This window comes from Phacochoerus africanus, chromosome 7, assembly GCF_016906955.1.
Source record: "Phacochoerus africanus isolate WHEZ1 chromosome 7, ROS_Pafr_v1, whole genome shotgun sequence".
In the NCBI taxonomy this organism is placed as follows: domain Eukaryota; kingdom Metazoa; phylum Chordata; class Mammalia; order Artiodactyla; family Suidae; genus Phacochoerus; species Phacochoerus africanus.
In genome coordinates this window covers 18804334-18829805 of record NC_062550.1, presented here as the reverse complement: position 1 = coordinate 18829805, position 25472 = coordinate 18804334, and the positions used below count along the sequence as shown (strand labels likewise).

At 41.2% G+C, this 25472-nt stretch overlaps 2 protein-coding genes across 2 annotated transcripts in view; one reads left to right on the top strand and one right to left on the bottom strand.

The window, feature by feature from the left end:
- Window positions 1-25472, top strand: part of SLC11A2 (solute carrier family 11 member 2) — a 101376-nt gene that overhangs the window by 64701 nt on the left and 11203 nt on the right. The gene's annotated exons all lie outside the window — the stretch shown is intronic.
- TMT1A (thiol methyltransferase 1A) lies at window positions 10716-20411 on the bottom strand. Its single transcript, XM_047786619.1, has 2 exons — window positions 19533-20411; window positions 10716-11880 (listed from the first exon to the last, which is right to left on the bottom strand). Exons 1-2 carry the CDS (start codon window positions 20028-20030, stop codon window positions 11644-11646), a joined length of 735 nt encoding a protein of 244 aa, XP_047642575.1. The 5' UTR covers window positions 20031-20411; the 3' UTR covers window positions 10716-11643.

Below are 25472 nucleotides of genomic sequence, written 5' to 3'. Positions count from 1 at the left end.
GAAAAATGTCATGGGTAATTTGATAGGATTGCATTGAATCTGTAGATTGCTTTGGGTAGTATGGCCTTTTTTTTTTTTTTTTTTTTTTTAGGGCTGCACCTGTGGCACATGGAGGTTCCTAGGCTAGGGGTCCAATCGGAACTGGAGCCACCAGCCTACACCAGAGCCACAGAAACATGGGATCCGAGATGCATCTGCGACCTACACCACAGTTCATGGCAACCACAGATGCTTAACCCCCTGAGCGAGGCCAGGGATACAACCCACATCCTCATGAATGCTAGCCAGGTTTGTTAACCTCTGAGCCATGATGGGAATTCCATTATGGCTATTTTAACAATATTAATTCTTCCAGTCCAGGAGCATGGACTATTTTTCCATTTCTTTGAATCCTGTTTAATTTCCTTGATGAATGTTTTATAGTTCTCAACATATAATAAGTCTTACCTCCTTGGTCAGGTTTATTCCTAGGTATTTATTTTTTGGGGGTGTGATTTTAAAAGGTATTTATTTTTATATTCCTTTTCTAATATTTAATTTTTAGTTTACAGAAATGCAACGCATTTCTGAATGTTAATCTTGTATCCTGCTACTTTGTGGAATTCATTGATCAGTTTGAGTAGTTTTTTTATTTTTATTTTTTGCTTTTGAGGGCCATACCTGTGGCATATGGAGGTTCCCAGGCTAAGTGTTGGAACTACAGACACTGGCCTACACCACAGCCATAACAGTGTGGGATCTGAGCCACATCTGTGACCTACTCCACAGCTCAGGGTGGTGCTGGATCCCCGACCCACTGAGCAAGGCCAGGGATTGAACCTGCAACCTTATGGTTCCTAGTCAGATTTGTTTCTGCTCTACCACAATGGGAACTCCAAGTTTGAGAAGTTTTTGTGTGGAGTCCTTAGGGTTTTCTATATATAGTATCATGTCATTGGCATATAGTGACAAATTTACCTCTTCTCTTCCAATTTGGATACCTTTTATTTCTTTGTTTGTCTGATTGCTGTGGCTAGGACTTCCAATACTATGTTGAATAAAAATGGTGAGAATGGGTATCCTTGTCTTGTTCCAGATTTTAGTGGGAAGGCTTTTAGCTTTTCTCTGTTGAGTATTGTATTTGCTGTGGGTTTGTCATAAATGGCTTTTATTATGTTAAGATATGTTCTTTCTATACCCACTTTGGTAAGACTTTTTATCACGAACGAATGTTGGATTTTGTCATATGCCTTTTCTGCATCTATTGAGATGATCGTGTGGTTTTTGACTTTTGTAATGTGTATGATATTGATTGATTTGCATGTTTTGATCTGTCCTCGTGAACCTGGTGTGAATCCCACTTGGTCGTGGTGTATGATCTTTTTAATATGTTTTTGGATTTGGTTGACTAAAATTTTGTTGAGAATTTTTGCGTCTATATTCTTCAAGGATAATGGCCTGTAATTTTCTTTTTTTGGTAGTATCTTTGTCTAGTTTTGGTATTAGGGTGATGGCCTCATAGATTGTCTTTGGGAGTACGCCTTCTTTTTCAACCTTTTGGAAAAGTCTAAGAAGAATCGGCATAACTTCTTTGAATGATTGGTAGAATTTGCTTGTGAAGCCATCTGATCCTGGACTTTTGTTTGTAGGGAGTGTTTTTATAACATATTCAATTCATTTCTAGTGATCAGTCTGTTCAAATGATCTCTTCTTGATTCAGTTTTGGTGGGTTGTATGTCTCTAGAAAGTTGTCCATTTCTTCTACGTTGTCAAATTTGTTGGCATATAATTGTTCATAGTATTGTCTTGTGTTTTTTTGTATTTCTGCAGTATCCACTGAGATATCTCCTTTTTCATTTTTTATTTTGTTTTAGTTCTTTTTCTCTTCTTATTGGTGGGTCTGGCCAGAGGTTTGTCAATTTTGTTTATCCTTTCAAAGAACCGGTTCTTGGTTTTATTGATTTTTTTTTCTTTTTTGAATCTCTATTCTATTAATTTCCTCTCTGATCTTTATGATTGCCTTCCTTCTGCTGGCTGTAGGTTTTGTTTGTTCTTTTTCTAATTCTTTTAAGTGGTAGGTTAAGTTGTTGATTTGAGATTTTTCTTCTTTTCTAAGGAAGGATTGTATCACTATGAACTTCTCTCTAAGGACTGCGTTTGGGGCTGCCCATAGATTTTTCAATGGTTGTGTTTTCATTATCATTTGTCTTGAGGTATTTTTTAATTTCCCTTTTGATTTCCTCCTTGAACCATTAATTTTTTAGTAGCATGTTGTCACTTTTTTTCTCATTTCTTTTCCTCTGGTTGATTTCTAGTTTCAGATTTCTTATGGTCAGAGAGGATACTTGAAATAATTTCTATACTTTTAAATTTGTTGAGGTTAGTTTTGTGCCCCAGCATGTGGTCAATCCTTGAGAATGTTCCAAATGCATTTGAAAAGAATGTATATTCTGATTTTTTTGGATGTAATGTCCTGAAAATATCAATTAAGTCTAACTTTTCCATTGTGTCATTTAGGATCTCTGTTGACTTATTGATTTCTGTCTAGAGGATCTGTCCATTGATGTGAGTGGGGTGTTAAAGTCTCCTACTATTATTGTACTCCCATCACTTTCTCCTTTTATGTCTGTTAGTTTTTGTTGTATGTATTTGGGTGCTCCTGTGTAGGGGCATATATATTGAGTCGATCATTTCATTATTAAACAGTATCCTTCTTTATCTTTCTTTATGGCCTTTGTTTTAAAGTCTATTTTGTCTGATATAAAGATTGCAACCTTTCTTGTCATTTGCCCTAAGGTGAGTCTCTTATAGGCAGCGTATTGTAGGCTCTTATTTTTTTAATCCAGTCTGCCACTCTGTGTCTTTTGATTGCAGCATTCAGTCCATTAACATTTAAGGAAATTATTGATAAATATGTATTTATTGCCATTTTAAACCGTGTTTTCCATTTGATTCTGTGTTTCTCCTTTGTTCCTTTTTGTTGTCGTTGTTGTTGGATGATTTCCTTTTATTTTATGCTTCTGTCCTGCCCTTTTTAGTTTTTGTGAATGTATTATTTGGTTTTGATTTGTGGTTGCCCTATTTTTCAAGTATGTTAACCCCTTCCTTTATCTGCTTGCTTTAGCCTGATCATCATAGAGCCTTAAACACATTCTAAAAAAAAGGGTCTAGATTTTCTTACTTTGCTTCCCCAATATTTTATGATTCTGATGTCCTTTTTAACATCTTCATGTTTAGCCTTTTGCTGTTCCTTGTGTTTATCATCTCTTTTAAAATAGGTTGGTTTTTTTTTTCCCCCTTTAGATCTGTATACTGGCTTATTTAAGTGATTACTCTTCAGTTGTGATTTCCTCATCTATTTCTTCATACTTCTTTTTGCGGGGGTTGGTAAAGGAGAAAAAGATAGCTTTCTTGCTTTGCTAGGCAAAGAGGGCCACACCAGAATAATGCCTCAAAGACTGTGCCCTCCCTCCTTGGAAGGATTTAGGAAGTGGTTTTATAGTTTGGGGAGTGGAAAATGGGGCTGTAGATAAGGATCAGGATAGAGGCAAGCCTGCATTGTCTCTTAAAGCTGATAGCTTTTTTGTTTGTTTGTTTGTTTGTTTGTCTTTTTAGAGCCACATCCGCAGCATACGCAAGTTCCCAGGCTAGGGGTCAAATCGGAGCTGTAGCTGCCAGCCTACAGTACAGCAAAAGCAACGTGGGATCTGAGCCATGTCTTTGACCTACACCACAGCTCATGCAACGCCTGGATCCTTAACCTACTGAGCAAGGCCAGGGATCGAACCTGCATCCTCATGGATGCTGGTCTGATTTGTTTCCACTGAGCCATGACGGGAACTCCCTCAAAGCTTTGTTTAGTGACCCACAGAACTGGTTCTGGTGGTCCTGCTTCTTCCCGGAATGAAGAATGCTTCATTAAGTAGGTCTTCCATTTGTTGGGGGTTTTAGTTCCAGTATCTGGACTTACTGAGGTTTGGGGTCTTTGTGCTTCTGTGCAGAAGGAGTTCAGTGAGAAACAAAGTAATAGGCAAGAAATAGATTCATTAGGCTAGGATGTTTGTGAGAGATGCAAGTGGGCAGGCGAGGAGGCTCTGCCTTCTTACTACTTCTTTATTTAGAGAAACCCTTACAATATTTCTTTTAGAATGGATTTAGAGTTGCTGTACTCTTTTAGTTTTTTTGTTGTTGTTGGAGAAATTATTATTATTTTTTCAGTCTTTTTGCCATTTCTTAGGCTGCTCCTGTGGCATGTGGAGGTTCCCAAGGTAGGGGTCAAATCGGAGCTGCAGCCGCCAGCCTACACCAAAGCCACAGCAACAAGGGATCTGAGCCACGTCTGCAACCTACACCACAGCTCACGGCAAAGCCGGATCCTCAACCCACTAAGCAAGGCCAGGGACCGAACCCGCAACCTCATGGTTCCTAGTGGGATTCGTTAACCACTGAGCCATGATGGGAACTCCGAGAAATTCTTTATTTCTCCTTCTATTTTAAATGCCATTCTTCCTGGGTAGATTATTCTAGGCTGCAAATTTTTCCCTTTTAGAACTTTGAATATGAATATATCTTGCTACTCTCTTTGGGCCTGAAGTGTTTCTGTAGAGAAATAAGCTGATAGCTTATTTATAAGGTTCTCTCATAATTAACTCTTGCCTAATTAACTCTTTGTTTTTCTCTTACTGCCTTTAGAATCCTCTCTTTATCTTTAACTTTTGCCATTTTTATTATGGTATGTCTTAGTGTGGGTCTGTTTGGATTCAACTTGTTTGGGGTCCTCTGTGCTTCCTGTATCTTGATACCTGTTTCCTTTAGATTTGAAAATTTTCAGCCATAATTTCTTCAAATATATTTTCAATCCTCTTTTCTTTTTAGTCTCTTTCTGGAAGCCCTATTATGCATAGATTGGCCTGCTTTATATTATCCCATACATTGCATATTGCTTTCATGTTTTTTGATTTGATTTTCTGTCTGCTATCCTGATTGGATGATTTCCATTATTCTGTCTTCTAAGTCACTGATTCGTTCTTCTGCATTATTCATTTTGCTCTTCAGTGCCTTTAACTCAGCTTGGATCTCTGCAAATGAATTTTCTAATTTTTGTTGGTTCCTTATATTTCCTATTTCCTTCCTAAAATAATCTGCATTACTGTTCATGTCTTCTCTTAATTCTTTCATATTCACTCTTAAATCCTTCAGTATTTTCACTATCTCCTTTTTGAACTTGGTGTCTGTTAGACAGCGCAGGTCTATTTCATTATTTGCTCCTTAAGATGAATTCTCTTGTTCTTTTAACTGGTAAATGGTTTCTGAGCTTCTTCGTTTTGCTTATATTTTTCTTGTTCTGTGAGTTTAGGGAAAACAGCTACTGTAGTTTTGGAAGGCTATTTATATGCAAGAGTGCCCCTGGGTATTTGTGAGGACTTACTATTTATTTTTAGGGTGCTGCACTTCCAGGGAGATTGAGGCAATGGGCAGGGGCTAATAGCCAATGCCTGGTTGCTGGGCCCTTGACAGTGGCAAGGACCCATGGCACAGGCTGCTTCTAGTTGCAGGGCCATGGGATGTAGCAGCGACTCTCAGGCAGGTGTATGTGGTGCCTGGAGTGTTTGGCAGTGGCAGGGAGTGTGTGTTCCCAGGGAAGTGAGAGCAACAATGGGTGCTACTTGGTTCCAGTGTCCTCCTCTCTGCTGACCTCTGAGGTGACTGGACCCTTAGTGGTGGAAGGCCACCTCTGGAGTCTGAGATGACTTCGTTTGCTTCTGCCAGCTTAGCCCATGCAAGAGGCACCTTGCCAACCATAGCCCTGCCCTCCGAGGGTCTGCAGGAGTGCCGAGAGATATACTCCTATGGCAGTCCACCCCTTCTCCTCCTGCCCTCCCGATAATAGTGCCTTGCTTCTCCTGTGGGCCCAGACCTCCTCCTGGGTTCCCTTGGCTGTGGTGCTCCACTCCCTAGCCCTTGGCATACTGCTCCTTGTCCCTCGGCCTATCTGCACACAGCCAACCCTAGTCCTCTCCCTGGAACTGACCTCCAGAACCTAAGTCTCAGCATCTCAGGCTGTGGTGTCCTCGGAGGTGATGCCAGTGGTGTGTGTGGCTCTTTCTCTGCTTTACCCTCCTCAGTCCAGCTGCTCTGCTTTTCTCTGAGGCTTTGAGGTCCCTCTGTCTTGGCTGATCTCCCCGTCAGAAGGCTTTCCAGGGTGTGGGTTCCTTTCCTCTTTCCTAGCTCCCTCTCAGGAGTGCTAGTCCTGTCCCGACTCCTTTCTCTCTCTCTCTCTTTTTCCCCTTTTGTTCTACCCAGTTATGTGGAGGGTTTCTTGCCCTTTTTGGAGGTTTAAGATCTTCTGCCAGCATTCAGTAGATGTTCTATGTGAATCATTCTACATGTAGATTGTTTGTTTCTTTGTTTTTTTGCTTTGTTTGTGGGTTAAGGGGAACACTACGTCTTATTCCTCTGCTGTCTTGATCCCACCCCGATACCTTTGTAATTCTGAGTTGTGGGAATGGCCAAATTAAACTGTTCTGGAAATTATGAGCTCATGCTCTGGAAGGGGTGGTAGAGGCATGGAGACCAGTTTGAAGCATTTTCTCACATGAGAGATTATGACTTGGATTATATAGTGGCACTTGCCTAGGAGGCCCCTTCTTTGTACCCCAGGAATGTTGTTTGCTGAGCTATTTTTCCACGGGGTGGATTGGGTGACAGAGGGCAAAGAAGGTTAAATCAGTTGCAAAAGGAGTGGTTTTTGTAGTATAACAAAACTAGATGTAGTATCTCCCCTTCCCCTTAGAGCTACTTCCCTGTTGTATCCTTGAGTCAGGCAATAACTGGCATGTTCCTATATAAAGGGTTTATCATTCCCGCCATCTCCCCTAAGTCCATCCATGTGGTCATCCAAGCATTAGTTCTCAGACTGAGATGGTAGCTGTAGAAGGCAGTATAAGGGACCAATTGAGAAGTATGTAGAAGAGGAGGCAGGACTCGATGATTAATCAGGCCATCAGCAAACACTTTCAGAGCACCTGCTACGTGCCAAGGATTGTGTTTGGCATGTAGAATAAAGGACGAAGAGATGGGTGGATATTGGTGAGTGCTGAGATTTCTCAAAGAAGCTTCTTGAAACAGTCCGGTGTATGCTTCCTAGAAGGCCATCGCTGTATCTAATCTTTGGGAAATAATCGTAGATATTTGAGGAATTTGGAAAGTGTTGCTCATTCAGGAAAGGGGAGAGTGAATTGTTTTTGATGCGATAAATTCAAAATATCAAAGGCATGGGGAAGTGTGAAGTTGCCATAGACGGTGGTTGACAGCCTAAAAGTATAAGAAATTCTCAAGGCATGGACCATAGACCCCTGGAGGATCGTGCAAGAGAAATAGTGGAAGAAGGAGGGAACAGTTGCAGAGACTAGGATTCAGAAGACCTTGGGAAGCAGGGCAGCATCTTAGGGAGGCCTGGGCTTGGAAGTCAGGCGAGCTCTGTTGGGAACCCAAGGGTGGCCACTCACTCCATGGCCTTGGGTAAGTGATGGAACCCCCACTGGTCTGCTTTCTCCTTTGCCAGATGCAGATAATTTTACCTGCCTTGCAAAGTTATGAGTCATGTATGAAGTAATTGTGTAAAAGTCCGTAGTATAAAGAAGGCACATAAGGAGTTCCCATCGTGGCGCAGGGGTTAACGAATCTGACCAGGAACCATGAAGTTGCGGGTTCGATCCCTGGCCTTGCTCAGTGGGTTAACGATCCCACTGCTGTGACCTGGGGTGTAGGTTGCAGGTGCGGCTCGGATCCCGAGTTGCTGTGGCTGTGGTGTAGGCCAGCAGGCAGCTACAGCTCCGATTCAACCCCTAGCCTGGGAACCTCCGTATGCAGAGGGTGTGGCCCTAGAAAAGGCAAAAAGACAAAAAAAAAAGGCACATAATAAATGGAAATTTTTATTATTAGCTGTCAGAGTCATGGAATAAAAGGATCCTTCCAAAGAGAAGGTTGGCATCAATGTCAGATACATTTTTAATATTGAGAGGACTGCAGCCTGGGTTAAGACTACTGGTTGGGAGAGATGTTTACTTTTAAGAATGGTAAATTCTGAATGGTGATTTTTTTTCCCTGTTCCCATGTAGTTCTCTGCAGGTTCCCAAGTAGTTTACTTTAGAAACAAAATAATACCTTCCTTGATCGCATATTACTGTTTTTTTCCAATGAACTCGAAATTGGGAATGTTGTTCATTTCCTGTTTGCTCTGAGTTAACATGACTTCAGCCCCCAGACTCTGGTGTTTCCATAGTTCAAGGAATTCTGGTTATTTTTTTTTTTCATGTATTTCATGTATTTTCTGAATGTTTTTGGCTTTAAGTACTGAGATATTTAAAGTGACATGTATTACACAGTTTTCTTTTTCTGCTTTTGTTGACATCAGTCTGCTGTGATTCATTATACCCTCAGTTGCCTTAACAGATAAACAAGTCTTAAATTTCAGTTATATTAAATTCTCTGTGTTCTAAATCAATACCAGACAAAAGGCTTATGTTAGGGTCAAGAGTACAAGAGGAACTATTATGCAATATTTGCCTCACTTTCTACTCAAGTGTGAAATCTGTGGGAATTCAGAAGAAACAATGAGAATATTGGGTCAGGAACAGAATGTAAGAAATATATAAGTGTTAATGTTTTTGTTGTTGTTGTTAGCCTCTGCAATAAATAAGCTCATGGACCCAGGGTTTTAAAATTAGAAACAAGCTGATGAAAGTAGTGGCCATTCCAAAATCTGCCCTTCTGGCTCTGGTGCACACAGCCCTGCCTGCTTGCTTTCAGTTCCTTAAACATACTGTGTTTCTTCCTTTTATTTGTCTGTGACACAGCCTGTTCCATTAAGCTGAAATACTGTTTATTCATCCTCTGGAATTCAGCTCAGATGTCACTTCCTCAAGGAAGCCTCTGATCCTCCTCCCCCTGGGAGGGTCAGATTTCATTCTTCTGGCAGCCTCGGCGTCTCCCTCATAGCACTGATCACAGCTGTATGCACCGCAAGGGCAGGGAACAGGTCCAGCTTACTCAGGGCTCTAGCCAAGCACCAAGAGCAGAGTACACAGTAGGCATTCAATAATATTTGTCGAGTGAAGTGCAGCATTTATTAAGCACCAAATGCTTCTCTTCATTAACTTCCCACAGTAACCTCTTAGGTAGACATTGTCCCCATTATCAGATGAGGAAAGTGACCTTAGGTAAGTAACTTGCCTAGGTCACATAATCAATGATTGACACCGCTAGGACTTGATCCAGATCACTTTGATGCCAAAGCCGGTGTTCTTCTGTTTATTTCCCTCATTGCATGCTGTTACCCCACTGAAAAGCCAGTGTTCTAAGGGTGACACTGTGCGACCTATGTGATCGACCGCAGGAAAACAGACAGAGGGTCTGATCCAAATGCAGCCGTGTACTCATCATGGTCATTGGCTGTGCGCTTTCCCACCATCCGTTCCTATTTTTCCCAGTCACAGGCCCTGCTTCCACTTGGAGGATACACCACCCTTTTTGTTTCATGGTCTTGTTACATGGTCTGGGGGTGCTCGGCCCTAGTGATGAAGCCTTCTGACCTTGAGCCCATCAGCTCAAGGACCATCTCACTGAAACACTGGTTGATTCAGGGATGGGCTTGTGTTGTCAGTAAGAGCCAGTTGAGACTCAATCTAAAACTTTGGTTGGAGTTTTGGCAAAACTGGACGTGCTCTTTGCAACTGGCCTTGGGCCCTGGGAGCATGAAGATTGGCTCTCCTTCTAGAGACTCACTGCCTGAAATAGAGACAAGGGCGGATGGGACCCTAAACACTGTCTGGCTCCTGAAAACATGATCTGAGCCACCGGCAACTTTTCTGCCTCTATGCTTTTCACTCCTTAGAGTCAGGAGACTCCTTTTTCTGCTTAAGCCCTTAAATTCTGTCACGTACAATCCTGGGCATCTAACCAACACAGGACCAAAAATACATTGGACGTGTTTTGCCTTTTTTTCTGTTTTCATTTTGCATAAGCTTAAGTCACCTCCTTCGGCTCTTGGAATGATCATAAATGTGTGCTTTTTGGGCCTGAGGAGGAAAGCAGGATGGCAGTCCTGCTTGTCAACGCAAGTATTGTGGTTTGGGGATTCCGGGCTCTGAGACTTTCTCTGTAACTTGTGGAATGTAAGAAACTTGACTTATTCGTTTTTCTACAAGGATAATATTTGCTACATTGCTTAAACAAGAAGACGTTGATGAGACTGTTGCTTGTTCTTTGTCCTTTGTCCTTTATTTCCAATGTGCCAGTGACATTTCACCATGTCATTCCGTGGCTTTTCATATTTCGCAGTCCCTAGACTGACCTAACCCATGGTGATGTGGGTAAATTGAGGAAGTCCCTACCTTTGGGAGATTGTACAAGGAGAGTATTCATGTTCCAGTGCTCAGGAGGCCACAGATGAGTGTCGTAATCTCGCTGTAACATGAGCTGGTTTCATGTTCAAGGGAGAAGACTAATAAGCTTTTCTTTCGGCTCTATGGATTCCACACATGGGGTCTTTGGGCTTGAACTTTGCAAAACCCATTTGGATTCTTCCAAAATTGCTTTTTATAAAATCTCCTGGCTGTGTTTAGAGTTACCTGGCTGAAGAAAGAAACATCCATATGTTCAAATAGCTTAGTTTTCCACAGTGAAGGAAAGCCCTCCCAGAAACGTTAAGAAGAATGAAACCAAGCCAGCAAAAATATAAACCATTAATTTTATTTCTAGTCCTAAAGCATATGTGAATTTAGTGATTAGTTTACTAGTTAAAGGAGTCCCTTTGGGAGTTCCTGTTGTGGCTTAGCAGGTTATGAGCCTGACCTCGTATCTGTGAGGATGTGGGTTCAATCCCTGGCCTCGCTCAGTGGGTTAGGGATCTGGCATTGCCGTGAGCTGTGGTGTAGGTCACAGACGCGGCTCAGATCTGGCATGGCTGTGGCTGTGGTGTAGGCTGGCAGCTGTAGCTCCAATTCGACCCGTAGCCTGGGAACCTCCACATGCTCCAGGTGCATGGAAGACTAGAATGTAGGAAAACAAACGGGTAGAATACTGCAATAAACACAGCAAAGCTGGACAGCACTAGGTGTGACATCTCGGTCCATTCACTTTGAAGGCCAGCCCAATGATACTAAGAACAGCAGAGTCGCATTTCTTTTTCAAAAAAACTAAAATAAAACCAAAAAACCTGTGCTCCTTAGCTTTGGATGTTCAACCGGTTAGTATTTCTTTATTCATTTTGTAAATTATTAAGATCTTTTCATATCTCCCCTTTCAAAGTCTTTTGAGTAAGTTAACTGTGTATTAGCACTAACCTCTCAAAGAGGGGGTGAAATGGAAATCCATAAGGTAACAATTTCAAGAAGACAGAAAAATGGTGACTTTAGTAAAGCAATGGTAGCCCTCGATGAGGAAAGCCCACTGTTTCCTTTCAAAGCTGCTGTTTGGTTTCGTTTTGGATTCTTTGGGAGATGACAGAAATGGCTAAGTAGGTTATAACAAACTTTTAGGGATGAGATGCAGATTTACCTAAAAAAAAGGGGGGGGGGTTCCCATCTCCTGATTAGTATTTTAACATGTAAAACCCAAACTTGTAATTATTTGAGCCGTGTGGGTCTCAAGTCCCTGCTTATGCTATTTCACGGCATATCCGTAGATGTGAGGGCGCACCAGCTCCCAGGGCAGAGGGGCCTGTAAGTGCTGCAGCTTCAGTGTGGAGAAGCTGGCCCGCTCCAGGGCCTTCCAGCTCTCTCGGGTCAGGTAGCATCCATCAAACAGAAGGTGCCACACAGGATCCAGGACCTGTTGCCAGAAGGAAATCCAGCTTGATGGCTTTGCTGCTACATGCTCCATGAAATAAAAAGCTCCTCCCTGAGAAAGGAAAAAAAAAAAAATCAAGGATTGTAGTTTTGGGAAAAGACAGTTATAAATGATTACATATTATATTTCAGGGGCCCCAAAGGCCAACTTCCTGAGAGGACATGGAGAAATTCAAATTTATCGCAACAGCATTTTGGTTCATAGTATCATCTTCAGTCAAATTTTATACAGAGCTGCCAGTCTTTATTTTCTGTTCACAAAAGCAACACATAATAATCAGTAAAAGTGAAAGCAGTTACTGCATGCAAGGTCCTATCCTTAATGCCTATCACGGTTAACTCACTTAATTCTCATAATAAAGTTGATTTGGTGAATATTATTATTACCATTCCTGTGTTTACAGATGAGGAAACAGAGTCACATAGAAAATTCACCCAAGGTCATACAGCTTATAAATGTCAGAGTCAGGTTTTTAACTTGGGTGGACTGGCTCTAGAGGCTGGCAATATGGTCTCACCAAGATGTTTGTTTTTTTTTTAATTTAATTTTTTATTTTTTATTGAAGTATATTTGATTTACAGTGTTTTGTTACTTTCAGGTTATAGCAAAGTGATTCCGTTATACATATATCCATTATTTTTCATATTCTCTCCCCACATAGGTTATCTAGGAGAGGTAAACATTCCCACAGAGTATTTAGTATAGTTCCCTACAAGTAGGTCTTGGTTAGTTATCCATGGTATATATGGTAGTGTGTATATGTTAATCCCAAATTCCTAATTTATGTCTCTCTCACCCTCCTTTTCTCCTTTGGGAACCATAAGTTTGTTTTCTATGTGAGTCTGTTTCTGTTTTGTAAATAAGTTCATTTGTATCTTTTTTTTTAGATTCCACATATAAGTGATATCATATGATATTTGTCTTTGACTAACTTCACTTAGTATGATCATCTTTAAGTCCATCCATGTTGCTGCATGTGGCATTATTTCCTTCTTTTTTATGGCTGAGTAATATTCCATTGTATATACCATATTTCTTTGTCTTTTTAGGGCCGCACCTACAGCATATGGAAGTTCCCAGGCTCAGGGTCAAATTGGAGCTGCAGCTGCAGGCCTACACCACAGCCAAAGCAATGCAGGATCTGAGCTGCATCTGTGACCTACACTGTGGCTCATGGCAGCACTAGATCCTTAACCCACTGAGTAGGGCCAGGGATCAAACCCATGTCTTTATGGATACTAGTCAGGTTCATTACTGCTGAACCACAATGGAAACTTGTACCATATATTCTTTATCCATTCCTCTGTCAGTGGACATTTAGGTTGCTTCCATGTTTTTTTGTTTTGTTTTGTTTTTTGCTCTTTAGGGCCACACCCGAGGCATTTGGAGGCTCCCAGGCTATGGGTCCAATCAGAGCTGTAGCTGCCATCCTACACCACAGCTCACTGCAACACTGGATCCTTGACCCACTGAGCAAGGCCAGGGATTGAACTGAGTCCTCATGGATACTAGTTGGGTTCATTAACTGCTGAGCCATGACAGGAATGCCCTTCCATGTCTTGACTATTGTAAAGAGTGCTTCAGTGAACATTGGGGTGCATGTATCTTTTTGTTTTCTCCAGCTACATACCCAGGAGTGGGATTGCTGGATCTTATGGTAGTTCTATTTTTAGTTTTTTAAGGGATCTCCATACTATTCTCTATGGTAGTTGTACCAATTTACATTCTCACCAATAGTGTAGGATAGGAGGGTTCCCTTTTTGCCACACCCTCTCCAGCATTCGTTATTTGTAGACTTACTAAGCATGGCCATGCTGACTGGTGTGAGGTGTTATCTCATTGTAGTTTTGATTTGTATTTCTCTAATAATTAGCGATGTTGAACATCTTTTCATTGTGCCTACTGGCCATCTATATGATTTCTTTGGAGAAATGTGTATTTAGGTCTTCTCATTTTTTGATTGGGTTGTTTGTTTTTCAATATTGAATTATGTGAAATGTTTGTATATTTTGGAGATTAATCCCTTGTCAGTTGCTTTGTTTGCAGATATTTTCTCCCATCCTGTGAGTTTTCATTTTTTAAACGGTTTCCTTTGCTCTGCAAAAGCTTTTAACTGTATTTAGGTCCCGTTTGTTTATTCTTGTTTTTATTTTCATTTCTCCAGGAGGCAGATCTAAAATTTATGTCCAAGTGTTCTGTCTGTATTTTCTTCTAGGAGTTTTATAGTATCTTATCTTATAATCCATTTTGAGTTTATTTTTGCGTATGATGATAGAGAATGTTCTAATTTCATTCTTTTACATGTAGCTGTCCACTTCCCTCAGCACTACTTATGGAAGAGACCTTCTTTGATCCATTGTATGTTCTTTCTTCCTTTGTTGTACATTAATTGACTATTGGTGCATGGTTTTCTGTCCTTTTCCATTGATTTATATTTGTTTTTTGGTACCAGTACTATACTGTTTTGATGGCTATAGCTTTGTAGTATAGTCTGAAGTTAGGGAGCCTGAGTCTCCCCGCTCCATCTTTCTTTCTCAGTATTGCTGTGGCTATTCAGGGTAAGTTTCCATACAAATTAAAAAAAACTTTTGTTCTAGTTCAGTGAAAAAATGCCATTGGTAATTTGATAGGGATGCGCCTTTTTAAAGCTCTTGGCACAATTGTCAAATTGCCCTTTGGAAAAGTTGTAGCAGTTTGCATTCTTACTAGCAATAGATGTGAGTGCCCAATGCCAAAAAACTTTCATCAGTACTCTTTTTTTCCCCTCTGTATTTGTCAGTGGTATTTCATTCTTAATAATATGCACATCTTTAACATTCTTTTTTTTTTTTTTGCCTTTTCTAGGGCCGCGCCTGCAGCATATGGAGGTTCCCAGGCTAGGGGCCTAATTGGAGCTATAGCCGCCCTGCCTACGCCACAGCCACAGCCATGCAGGATCCGAGCCACGTCTGTGACCTACACCACAGCTCATGGCAACACCAAATCCTTAACCCACTGAGCAAGGCCAAGGTCTGAACCCTCAACCTCATGGTTTCCAGTTGGATTCGTTAACCACTGCGCCGCGATGGGAACTCCAACATTCTTAACCTTAACATCTTTTATTAAACCTTATTGGTTATTTGGATTTATTCTTTTCTCATTTGTCTGTTGATGTCCATTATCAGTTTTCTAACAGGCTGTTGGTTTTTTCCTACTGATTAGTAAGGGCTTTTAGTATAATTAGACTATGTATACTACATGTTTTCTCTACTTTGTAGTTTGTCTTTTTGTAATTAAAAATTTAAAAATTTTTTTATGTAAAAAATATTTTATTTTTTTATTTTTTAATTTTCCCACTGTACAGCAAGGGGGTCAGGTTATCCTTACATGTATACATTACAATTACATTTTTCCCCCTGTAAAAAGTATTTTAAATTGATCTAAAAATTGTTCTTAGGCTCTACTTTGCAAGCCTGTGGGAGTCTGACTCCATACCAGGCGCTGCCTGAGACTAAATAACCATGTCTTATACTTTTTTTTTTTTTTGGCTCTGCCTGGTGTATGTGGAAGTTCCCAGGCCAGGGATCGAATCCATGCCACAGCAGTGTCCCAAGCTGCTGCAGTGACAACACAATGACGATTTTCCAGTTGAAGAAAACAGTTCCACAGAATAGGACAGGAGAGAAAAGAGGAGACCCGGGTCTGGGGAGGTGGATGATGCTCTCTGGGTTACACAGGTTAAGCTAGAGATGCCTGTTACCCATTCAGGTGACTGTTGAGCAGACAGCTGGATACCAAAGTTTGGGATTGAAAGAGAGATCTGAGCTTGATATTAAGATTCGGAAACCAGGAGTTCCTGTCGTGGCGCAGTGGTTAACGAATCCCACTAGGAACCATGAGGTTGCGGGTTCGGTCCCTGCCCTTGCTCAGTGGGTTGGCGATCCGGCGTTGCTGTGAGCTGTGGTGTGGGTTGCAGACTTGGCTCGGATCCTGCGTTGCTGTGGCTCTGTCGTAGGCCAGCAGCTACAGCTCCGATTAGACCCCTAGCCTGGGAACCTCCATATGCCATAGGAAGCGGTCCTAGAAAAGGCAAAAAAAAAAAATAATAATAAAATAAAATAAGAATATGTACCTTAAGGTCGGACCTACTTGCCGTGCAATTTGGGATAAGTTTCTTAACTCTTCTGAGTCTGTTTTCCCAGCCCGTGATGAGGACAATACTGGCTGATGTGAGGGCTTAATAAGAGCATTGTGAAGCTCCTGGTTCTATTCAGCAGAGAGTAGGTGCTTTGCGGGAGCTAAGGAAGACGACCAAGACTATGATTCTCAGTGCTTAAAATAGAGATGATCAGTATTTACTTTGCAGAGATGTTATGAGATTAGTGACACTGCGAGCAAAACATCTCCTAGCTGTGCCCAGTTATTGCCCAGTCTTAGGACATAAGGACCCAGGAGTTGGGTATTAGAATCAGACCTGTTTTGTTTACTGCTTTGATACTGGCCTATCTTTGAGCCAGAGACAAATTATAGTCAGCCCTCAGTATCCACGGCTTCCACATACTCAACCAAGTGCAGATTGAGAATATTTGGAGGAAAAAAAAAAAATCCAGGAGTTCCCTGTTGTGGCTCAGCAGGTTGCGAATCTGATTAAAAATCCATGGCCTCGCACAGTGGGTTGAGGATCTGGCGTTGCCACAAGCTGTAAGTTGAAGATGCGGCTTGGATCTGGCGCTGCCATGGTAAAGGCTGGCAGCTGTAGCTCCGATTCGACCCCTAGCCTGGGAACTTCCAAATGCTGTGGGTTCGGCCCTAAAAAAAAGAAAAAAAGAAGTCCAGAAGTTTCCAAAAAGCCAAACTTAATTTTTTTATATGCTGGCAAGTCTTTTTTTTTTTTTTTTTGGTCTATTTAGAGCCGCACCTGCGACATATGAAGGTTCCCAGGCTAGGGGTCCAATCAGAGCTGTTGCTGCTGGCCTACACCACAGCCACAGCAATGTGGGATCCAAGCCGCGCCTGTGACCTACACCCCAGCTCACAACAATGCCAGTCCCTTAACCCACTGATCCAGGCCAGGGATTGAACCTGCGTCCTCATGGATACTAGTTGGGTTTGTTAACTGCTGAGCCACGGACAGGAACTCCATGCTGGCAAGTCTTTACATAGCATTTATATTGTATTAGGTATTTATTATAAGTAATTTAGAGAGGATTTAAGATATGTGGGAGGAGGTGCATATGTTATATGCAGATACTCCATCATTTTATATGAGACTCAAGCAGATAGGGCATCCGGGGAGGGGGGGGTTCCCTGAGGATACCAAGGGATGACTGTATATTATTGCCTCTAAATACTGTCTCCAAGTCCTTTTCTTCCTGAGGAACTTTCTCTATTAGAAGATAAAACTGGTGGAGTTCCCATCATTGTGCAGCGGAAATGAATCCGACTAGGAACCATGAGGTTGCAGGTTCAATCCCTGGCCTCATTCAGTGGGTTAAGGATCTGGTGTTGCCGTGAGCCGTGGTGTAGGTTGCAGAGTTGGCTGGGATCTTGCGTTGCTGTGGCTGTGGTGTAGGCCAGCAGTTGTAGCTCTGATTGGACCCCTGGTCTGGGAACCTCCATATGCTGTAGGTGTGGCCCTAAAAAGCAAAAGAAAAAAAGAAAGAAAGAAAAGAAAACTGCAATCGCAGAACATTCTTTTCTCCTGGAATAGTAAATTCAAATGTCAAGATATCCACACTTGATTTACGTTCAACTATGTTTGGAATAAAACTAGTTTAGGCTAGTTTTTAAACAAACAATAAAGGTAACATGAAAATTACATGCAGGTATTATAAAGAATTTCACACTGTACAGAAAGGTATAAAGTGAAAGGTAATTGTTCCTCCTCATCTAATTCCCTTCCCAAGAGGGAACCACTGGCAATAGTTTCTTGTCTGTCATTCCTATTAATATAAATACTTGCATAGGTATATTCCTCTCCCCAACAAATGGACTAATTTCTACATAATATTCTATGCTTTCGTGGCTTTTGAAAATTTTACATTATCTCTTGAGGGTGTTTCTCATATCAGCACAGAATTTCTTTCTTTTTTTTTTTTTGGTCTTTTGTCTTTTTAGGGCCTCACCTACGGCATATGGAGGTTCCCAGGGTAGGGATCCAATCAGAGCTGAAGCCACTGGCCTACACCACAGCCACAGCAGCACAGGATCCAAGCCATGTCTGTGACCTACACCACAGCTCACAGCAACGCCAGATCCTTAATCCACTGAGTAAGGCCAGGGATCGAACCTGCGTCCTCATAGATGCTAGTCGGGTTCGCTAACCACTGAGCCACGACGGGAACTCCTAGAATCTCTTCATATTGTGTGACAATTTGTTTAACAGCCTCCTATTGATGGATGTTTAGGTTTTTTCCAGTTTGTGGTATTACAAATACCATAATGAATATTTTTACTCATGAATAAGTTTTTGCATATTTGCGCCGTACAGCTATAGGTCCCTATTGGATGAACGAGTACGTGTCCTTTAAAATTTGATATGATCAAATTGCCCTCCAAAGAGGGCATTTCTTCCAGTTAGGGTATCCAGTCTCCCAGACTCACCCCAACACCATATTGACCTTAAAAGTCTGTCAGTACAGTAATGAAAAACAGTTATCTTGCTTTAATTTCTTTTTAACTGAAGTATAGTTGATTTACAGTATATTAGTTATAGGTGTACAACATAGTGATTCAGACTTTTTATAGACTATACTCCATTTAAAGTTATCACAAAATAATGGCTCTATTTCCCTGCACTGTAGAATATAGCCTGGTTGCTTATTTATTTTACATGTAGTAGTTTGTACCTCTTAATTCCATACCCTTATCTTGCCCCCTCCCCCTTCCCTCTCCTCCAACTGTAACCCCTAGTTTGTTCTCTATCTTTGAGTCTGTTTCTATTTCATTATATACATTTGTTTATTTTATTTTTATTTTTTTGTCTTTTTGCTATTTCTTGGGCCACTCTCGTGGCATATGGAGGTTCCCAGGCTAGGGGTCTAATCAGAGCTGTAGCCACCGGCCTACGCCAGAGCCACAGCAACGTGGGATCCCAGCCGCGTCTGCAACCTACACCACAGCTCACGGCAACGCCGGATCCTTAACCCACTGAGCAAGGGCAGGGACCGAACCCGCAACCTCATGGTTCCTAGTCGGATTCGTTAACCACTGCGCCACAACAGGAACTCCACATTTGTTTATTTTTAAGATTCCACCTATAACTGATCTCTTGCTCTAATTTGTTCTTTAATTGCAAGACTAAACATTTAAATCATACACTGGCTATTTTTCTTTATTTCTGTTCCTGTGCTTTGCTTATTTTTCTTTTGAAAAATTGATTTTAGAATCCTGCAGACCTGATTGATTTGTAATGTTTTGTAATATGAAGGAAATTAACCCTCTCTATCCATCATCCCTGGCAAATATTTCTTTTTCCAAACTTTTTTGTACTTTGTTTATAGTTTTCTTTTTTTCCTCTGAAGCAGTTCTAAGATTTTATGTATTCATGTATTATCACTTCCTTTATAGCTTCTTTTTCACTCTAAGATTTAAAGAAATTTCAACAGTGTCTTCTGAGTAGCTTTACTTACGTTAGGGGGTTTGATCTACCTGAAATGGGTAGGGACTGCCCTTGGTATGATAGTGGTTGCTACCAACCAGCCCCCCTCATCCCCCACACTCACTGGTCTCAGCACTCTGCACACTTCCTGGAGGACCCGATCCTGATTCTTCACGGAGCACAGGACCAGGGTGCAAACCACCACATCCACGGAGCCGTCCGCCACCTGGTGCATGTCCTCCCCGGTCGACACCACGAAGCGCTCAAACTGCAGGTGTCGGTTCTCGGCAATGCTCTTGATCAAGAACCTCTCAAAGTTGGGGTTGGGATCAATACAGGCCACCCGGCATCCGGGGGGGTAGAACTTGAAGTTGGTCCCAGTGCCGCAGCCCAGCTCCAGCAGGGAGAGCTTCCCAGAGGGGCCCGCGAACTCCTGCAGGTTGCTGAAGAGCTCCCGCTTCTTGCTCGCCATCTCTCTGTTGTACATCACACTGAACCTCAGCAAGAAGTAGGGAAACCATTTTCTGCATATCCAGTGCCACACGCCCAGAAAGTCCAGCAGGTACATGGGAAATGCTAGGATGCGGAGGGCTAGCTGGAGGACAAAGATGGTAAGCGCCATCCCTCTGAAGAGAAATAAACAGGTCAGTGGTTGTAGACCTGACTCCTTTAATTGCAGGAAGTAGGCTTCTGGCCACACTCCAGAGCCAATCAGCCGCTGAGGAAAGAAGAACTGGCCTTGCTGTAAAGACGCAGCCGAAAAACAAATCTTGGACAAAAGGCTTGTTTCGCCTAATTAATAGATATTTGGCCAAAGGTGCCTCATAGCTTACGTTTCATGAAGCCAAATGAGTTTCCCAGCCTTTCCTTAGAAGGAAAGCTGATTGCGATCTCTTGTAAATCGATTCCTACTTGGAAACCACTGCTTAGTTTCCTGCTGGAGTTTTAAATGCGCAGTGGACTTCCACCCGGCTCAGTTCTCCAATGACCGCTGATAGGAAAACGTCCGTGGGCGGAGCCTGGCGAAGTCGTACGGAAAGCCATTGCCAAAGTGCCTTTACAACAGCGTGCCCCTTCCCTCCCTCCCAGCCCTGCCGCATTTTTAAAGAGAAAAGTGAAAGGACAGGCCTGTCTGGCCACCGTTAACGGGAATTTTCCCTTTTGCATTCTGGCCAGAGGCTCTCAGATGTGTATACACATCTGCCCATCTTTTAAAGGGCCAGTTTCGCCTTCAAGCTGTGCCCACATACCAGTTACTGAGCTAATGGACATAAAAATAGTCTCCAGAATATTCACCTTTGGGAGCCTAGAGTAGTTAGAAAACAGTTTTAAACAGCGAGCTATTTTTAACAAGAAAGCCTGGGTTTTAGGGTGGTCAGGGAACACTGAAATTTTGAAAAATAGTGGTCATGTTTCCTTTTTTAAAACCAGGTGATGGATACAGGGAGGGTCCTGTTGTTTCATTATTTGTTAATCCTCTACACATATTTTATACATATGTGTATTCTATTTCAACAGCTTTTTTCGAGGTGGACTTGACCTGCAATAAACTATACATATTTAAATCGTGTAGTTTAAGTTTTGACATATGTACACACCGGTGAAATCATTGCTTCAATCAAGACCATGAACTCATCTATTCCCACCCAAAATACCTCCTGCCTCTTTGTACTCTCTCCTACCCATGCTCCCCACCCCAAGGCCACCGCTGATGTGTTTTCTGTCACTGGAGGCTATTGTACATTTCCTAGAATTTTGTGGATGTGGAATCATATAATATGTGCTTTTTTGTCTGGCTTCTTTCATCCAAGAAAATTGAGAATCATCCATATTGTTGCATGTATCCATTGCTTTTAGTGCCAAGTATTATTGTAGTGTGTGGATCTTTAACAATTTGTTTATCTGTTACCCTGTGGATGAACCTTTAATTTAGATTGTTTCCAGTGTTTGGCTGTTACAGATAAGGCTTCTGTAAACATTAGTATACAGGGCTTTGTGTGGACATGGGCTTTCATTTCTCCTGGATAAATCCTATGAGTGGACTGCAAAAGTCTCATGGTAGGTGTATGTTTATTTTTAAGGAAACAGTTTTGGCAGATGGTTTTCCATAGTGATTGTCCTATCTTTTAATTCCCCCCAGCAGTGTGGGCGAGATTTATTTGCTCCACCTCCTCAGCAACACTTGGTATGGTGGTCTTTTTAGTTGTAGCCATTCTAAAAGGTGTGCAATGGTCTCTCATTGCATTTTTTTTTTTTTGTCTTTTTAGGGCCGTACCTGCGGCATATGAAAGTTCCCAGGCTAGGGGTCAAATTGGAGCTGTAGCCACGGGCCTACATCACAGTCACTGCACACCGGATCCTTAACCCACTGAGTGAGGCCAGGGATCGAACCTGCATCCTCATGGACGCTGGTCAGATTCGTTTCCACCGAACCACGACAGGAATTCCCTCACTGTAGTTTTAATTCGCATTCCCCTGATGATTAATGAGGGCAAGCATTTTTAATGGGCTTAGTTGCCATTCTGTGTATCTTATCTGAAGTGTCTCTTCAAATCTTTTGAATGTTTTAAAATTGTTGTTTTCTGAGTGTTGAGAATTCTTCTGAGTGTTGAGTCATGTGTCAGTTATGCAATTTGCAAATATTTTTTCCTACGCTGGGCTTGAGTTATTTTTAAGTGTCCTTAGAAGTACAGAAATTCTTTCTTGTGGCGTCCTTGTCTGGTTTTGGCATTAGGGCAATGCTGTCCATGTAATGAGTTTGGAAGTGTTCCTTCTGTTTCTTGGAAGAGTTTGAGAATGCTTGGTATTAATTTTTCACTAAATATTTGCTAGAATTCACTAAGTCCTCTGGTCCTGAACTTTTCCTTGCTGGGAGATTTTTGATTACTGAGTTTAATCTCCTTATTAGTAATCTGTCTGCTTAGATGTTCTGTTTCTTCATGATTCAGTCTTGGTAGGTGGTATGTTTCTAGGAATTTATTAATTTCTTCTAGGTTAACCAATTTGTTGGCATATAATTGCTCATAATAGTCTTTCATGATCGTTTGTATTTCTGGGGTATCACTTGTAAAGTCCCCTCTTTTATTTGAGTCCTCTCTTTTTTTCTTGCTGAGTCTAGCTTAAGGTTTTTCTGTGTGTCTTTTCAAAAAACCATCTCTTGGAGTTCCCGTCGTGGCGCAGCGGAAACAAATCTGACTAGGAACCATGAGGTTGTGGGTTTGATCCCTGGTCTCACTCGGTGGGTTCAGGATCCAGTGTTGCCATGAGCTGTGGTGTAGTTCGCAGATGTGGCTCGGATCTGGCGTTGCATGGCTCTGGCGTAGGCAGGTGGCAACAGCTCTGATTTGACCCCTGGTCTGGGAACCTCCATATGCCATGGGTGTGGCCCTAAAAAGGCAAAAGACAAAAAAAAATTAAAAACAAAAAAACCATCTCTTAGTTTCATTGATCTTTTATTTTGTCTTTTTAGTCTCTATTTCATTTATTTCCACTTTGTTATTTCCTTCCTTGTACTAACTTTGGGCTTTAGTCTTCTTTGTCTAGTTTCCTGAGGTATTAAATTAGATTGTTTATTTGCAAATTTTCTTGTTTCTTGAGGGCAGGCATCTATCATGAACTTGCCTTTTAGAATTGTTCTTGGTGTATCCCATGACTTTTGGTAAGTACATTTCCATTTTCATTTGTCTCAAGGTATTTTTTGATTTCTCTTTTGAAATCTCTTCATTAACTCTTGGATTGTTCAGTAGCATGTTTTTTAATCCCTGCATGTTTGTGAATTTTCCCGTTTTCTTGCAGTTAATAGCTGGTTTGATAACGTTGTGACTGGAAGAGGTACTTGCTATGCTTTTAGCCTTCTTAAATGTACTAAGACGTGTTTTGTGGTCTAACATATAAATCTCTCCTGAAGAATGTTCCATGTGTACTTGAGAAGAATAACTATTTATTGCTTTTGGATGGAATGTTCTATATGTGTTTCTTAAGTCCATTTGGTCTAATGTGTTGATGTTTCCTTGTTGCTTTCTTGTCTGGATGATCTATCCATTGATGAACGTTGGGTGTGAAAGTCCCCCTGCTATTGTTATATTGTTGTCTATTTCTCCCTTTAGGTCTGTTAATATTTGTTTTATATATTTAGTTGCTGTGCCACTTTTCTTTTTGATGTTAAGATTGATCACTGTGGGAGTTCCCTTGTGGCACAGTGGGTTAAGGATCAGGCGTTGTCACTGCAGTGGCTCAAGTTTGACCCCTGGCCTGGGAACTTGCACCTGCCATGGGCGTGGCCAAAAAATAAAAGATTGATCACTCTGTTCTGGTATTGGCAACTGGATCCATCAATGAAAAAGTTCTCCACTGAACTTCCTAATGGTTTTACTAGCTACCAGTGATCACTGTCTAGATCCATTATTTTATTTAGAGACTGAATAATAATGTTTTATCATTTTTCTTTTAATTTTTTTTTTTTTTGGCCACAGTGTACAGTGGCTTGATGTGGGATCTCAATTCCCCAGACCAGGGGTTGAACCTGTGCTACAGTGGTGAAAGCACCAAATCCTAACTGCTGGACCACCAGGGAACTCCTTCAGTTTTCCTTATTAATTAAAATACCTGTATAAATAAAAACTTTCCCTTACCAACAGTTTGGTTACTCTGCAAACTGCAGTTTGTTCAGGAAAAGAAGTACAAATGCTTGATTCTTTTCCTATACTTTACCAGTTTTTAGAGTAATGAGTTAACTCTTAACATCCAGCAAAGGTGGACAGTGTGATCTTGAGTGAAGAAAACCAGACACTAAAGAGTACCTGATTAATGATTCCATTCATGCAAAGTTCAAAACAGGAGAACTGAAATGATAGTGTTCCAGGCAGTTCCCGTTGTGGCGCAGTGGAAACGAATCTGACTAGGAACCATGAGGTTGCGGCTGCTATCCCTGGCCTCGCTCAGTGGGGTTAAGGATCTGGTGTCGCTGTGAGCTGTGGTGTAGGTCACAGGTGTGGCTCGGATCTGGTGTGGCTGTGGCTGTGGCTGTGGCAGGCAGCTGTAGCTCTGATTGGACCCCTAACCTGGGAATCTTCATATGGTGTGAGTGCGGCCCTAAAAAGCAAAAAAAAAAAAAAAAAAGAGAAAAGAAATGATAGTGCTCCAGTATTCATGCATTTTAAATATATATGATGTTCATTCATTAGTTATATATGGTATGAATATTATGTGTTCATTATATATAGTGTATGAACATGTAATGAATATTATATGTTCATTGTATAGTGTATGTATACATGTATACACTATATATAATGAAGCTATAATATTCATACCATATATAATTTTATACAGAAAAATATGAAATTATAAAACAAGGCAATAATTGCCATTAGTCAGGGGATATGAAGGTGTTTTGATGTAGAAGGGAAACTCAGAAGGCTTCCAGAGTTCTGGCAAAGGTCTATTTCTTGACCGAGGTAGTAGGTACATGCATATTCACTTCATAATAATTCCTCAAGCTGTACATATGTTTTAGGCAATTTTTGCTACATGCGTATATTTTATACTAAAAAAAAGTTTTTGAAAAATTCAAAACAACTGGGACTCTGGTTTAATTACTTTTCTTTTGAAAACAATTAATACCTTCAGTCACTAGGAACTTTGAAAACTATGCTCAAATGAATGGATAGTCAAAAGGCATCCTAGAAAATCCAGTATTTGCTCCCTTTAAAAACTATAGGGTTGTTCTGTAATTTGACAAAGAATATCTTACACTGAATGCTAACCTCATACTTAGTAATTTCTCTTAAGAGGCATATTCCCAAGCATTCTCACCATCAGCATTATTATAATTGTTCTAGATAGTGTGGCCAAATAAAGTATAGCTGACCGAAAAAAGTATAACTACTAGACAAACTTATCTTTGTCAGTGACTAGAGAACTATAAGGCCGAGGATGACAAACTGAAGAACTCCTTGAATTAATGCTAAACTCATAACACAGTAGATAGCCATGAAAACCAGTTAGAGGAGGTAATAGAAACAATCACAGTAATAGTAAAAAAAAGCACAATAGCTTTTGTATT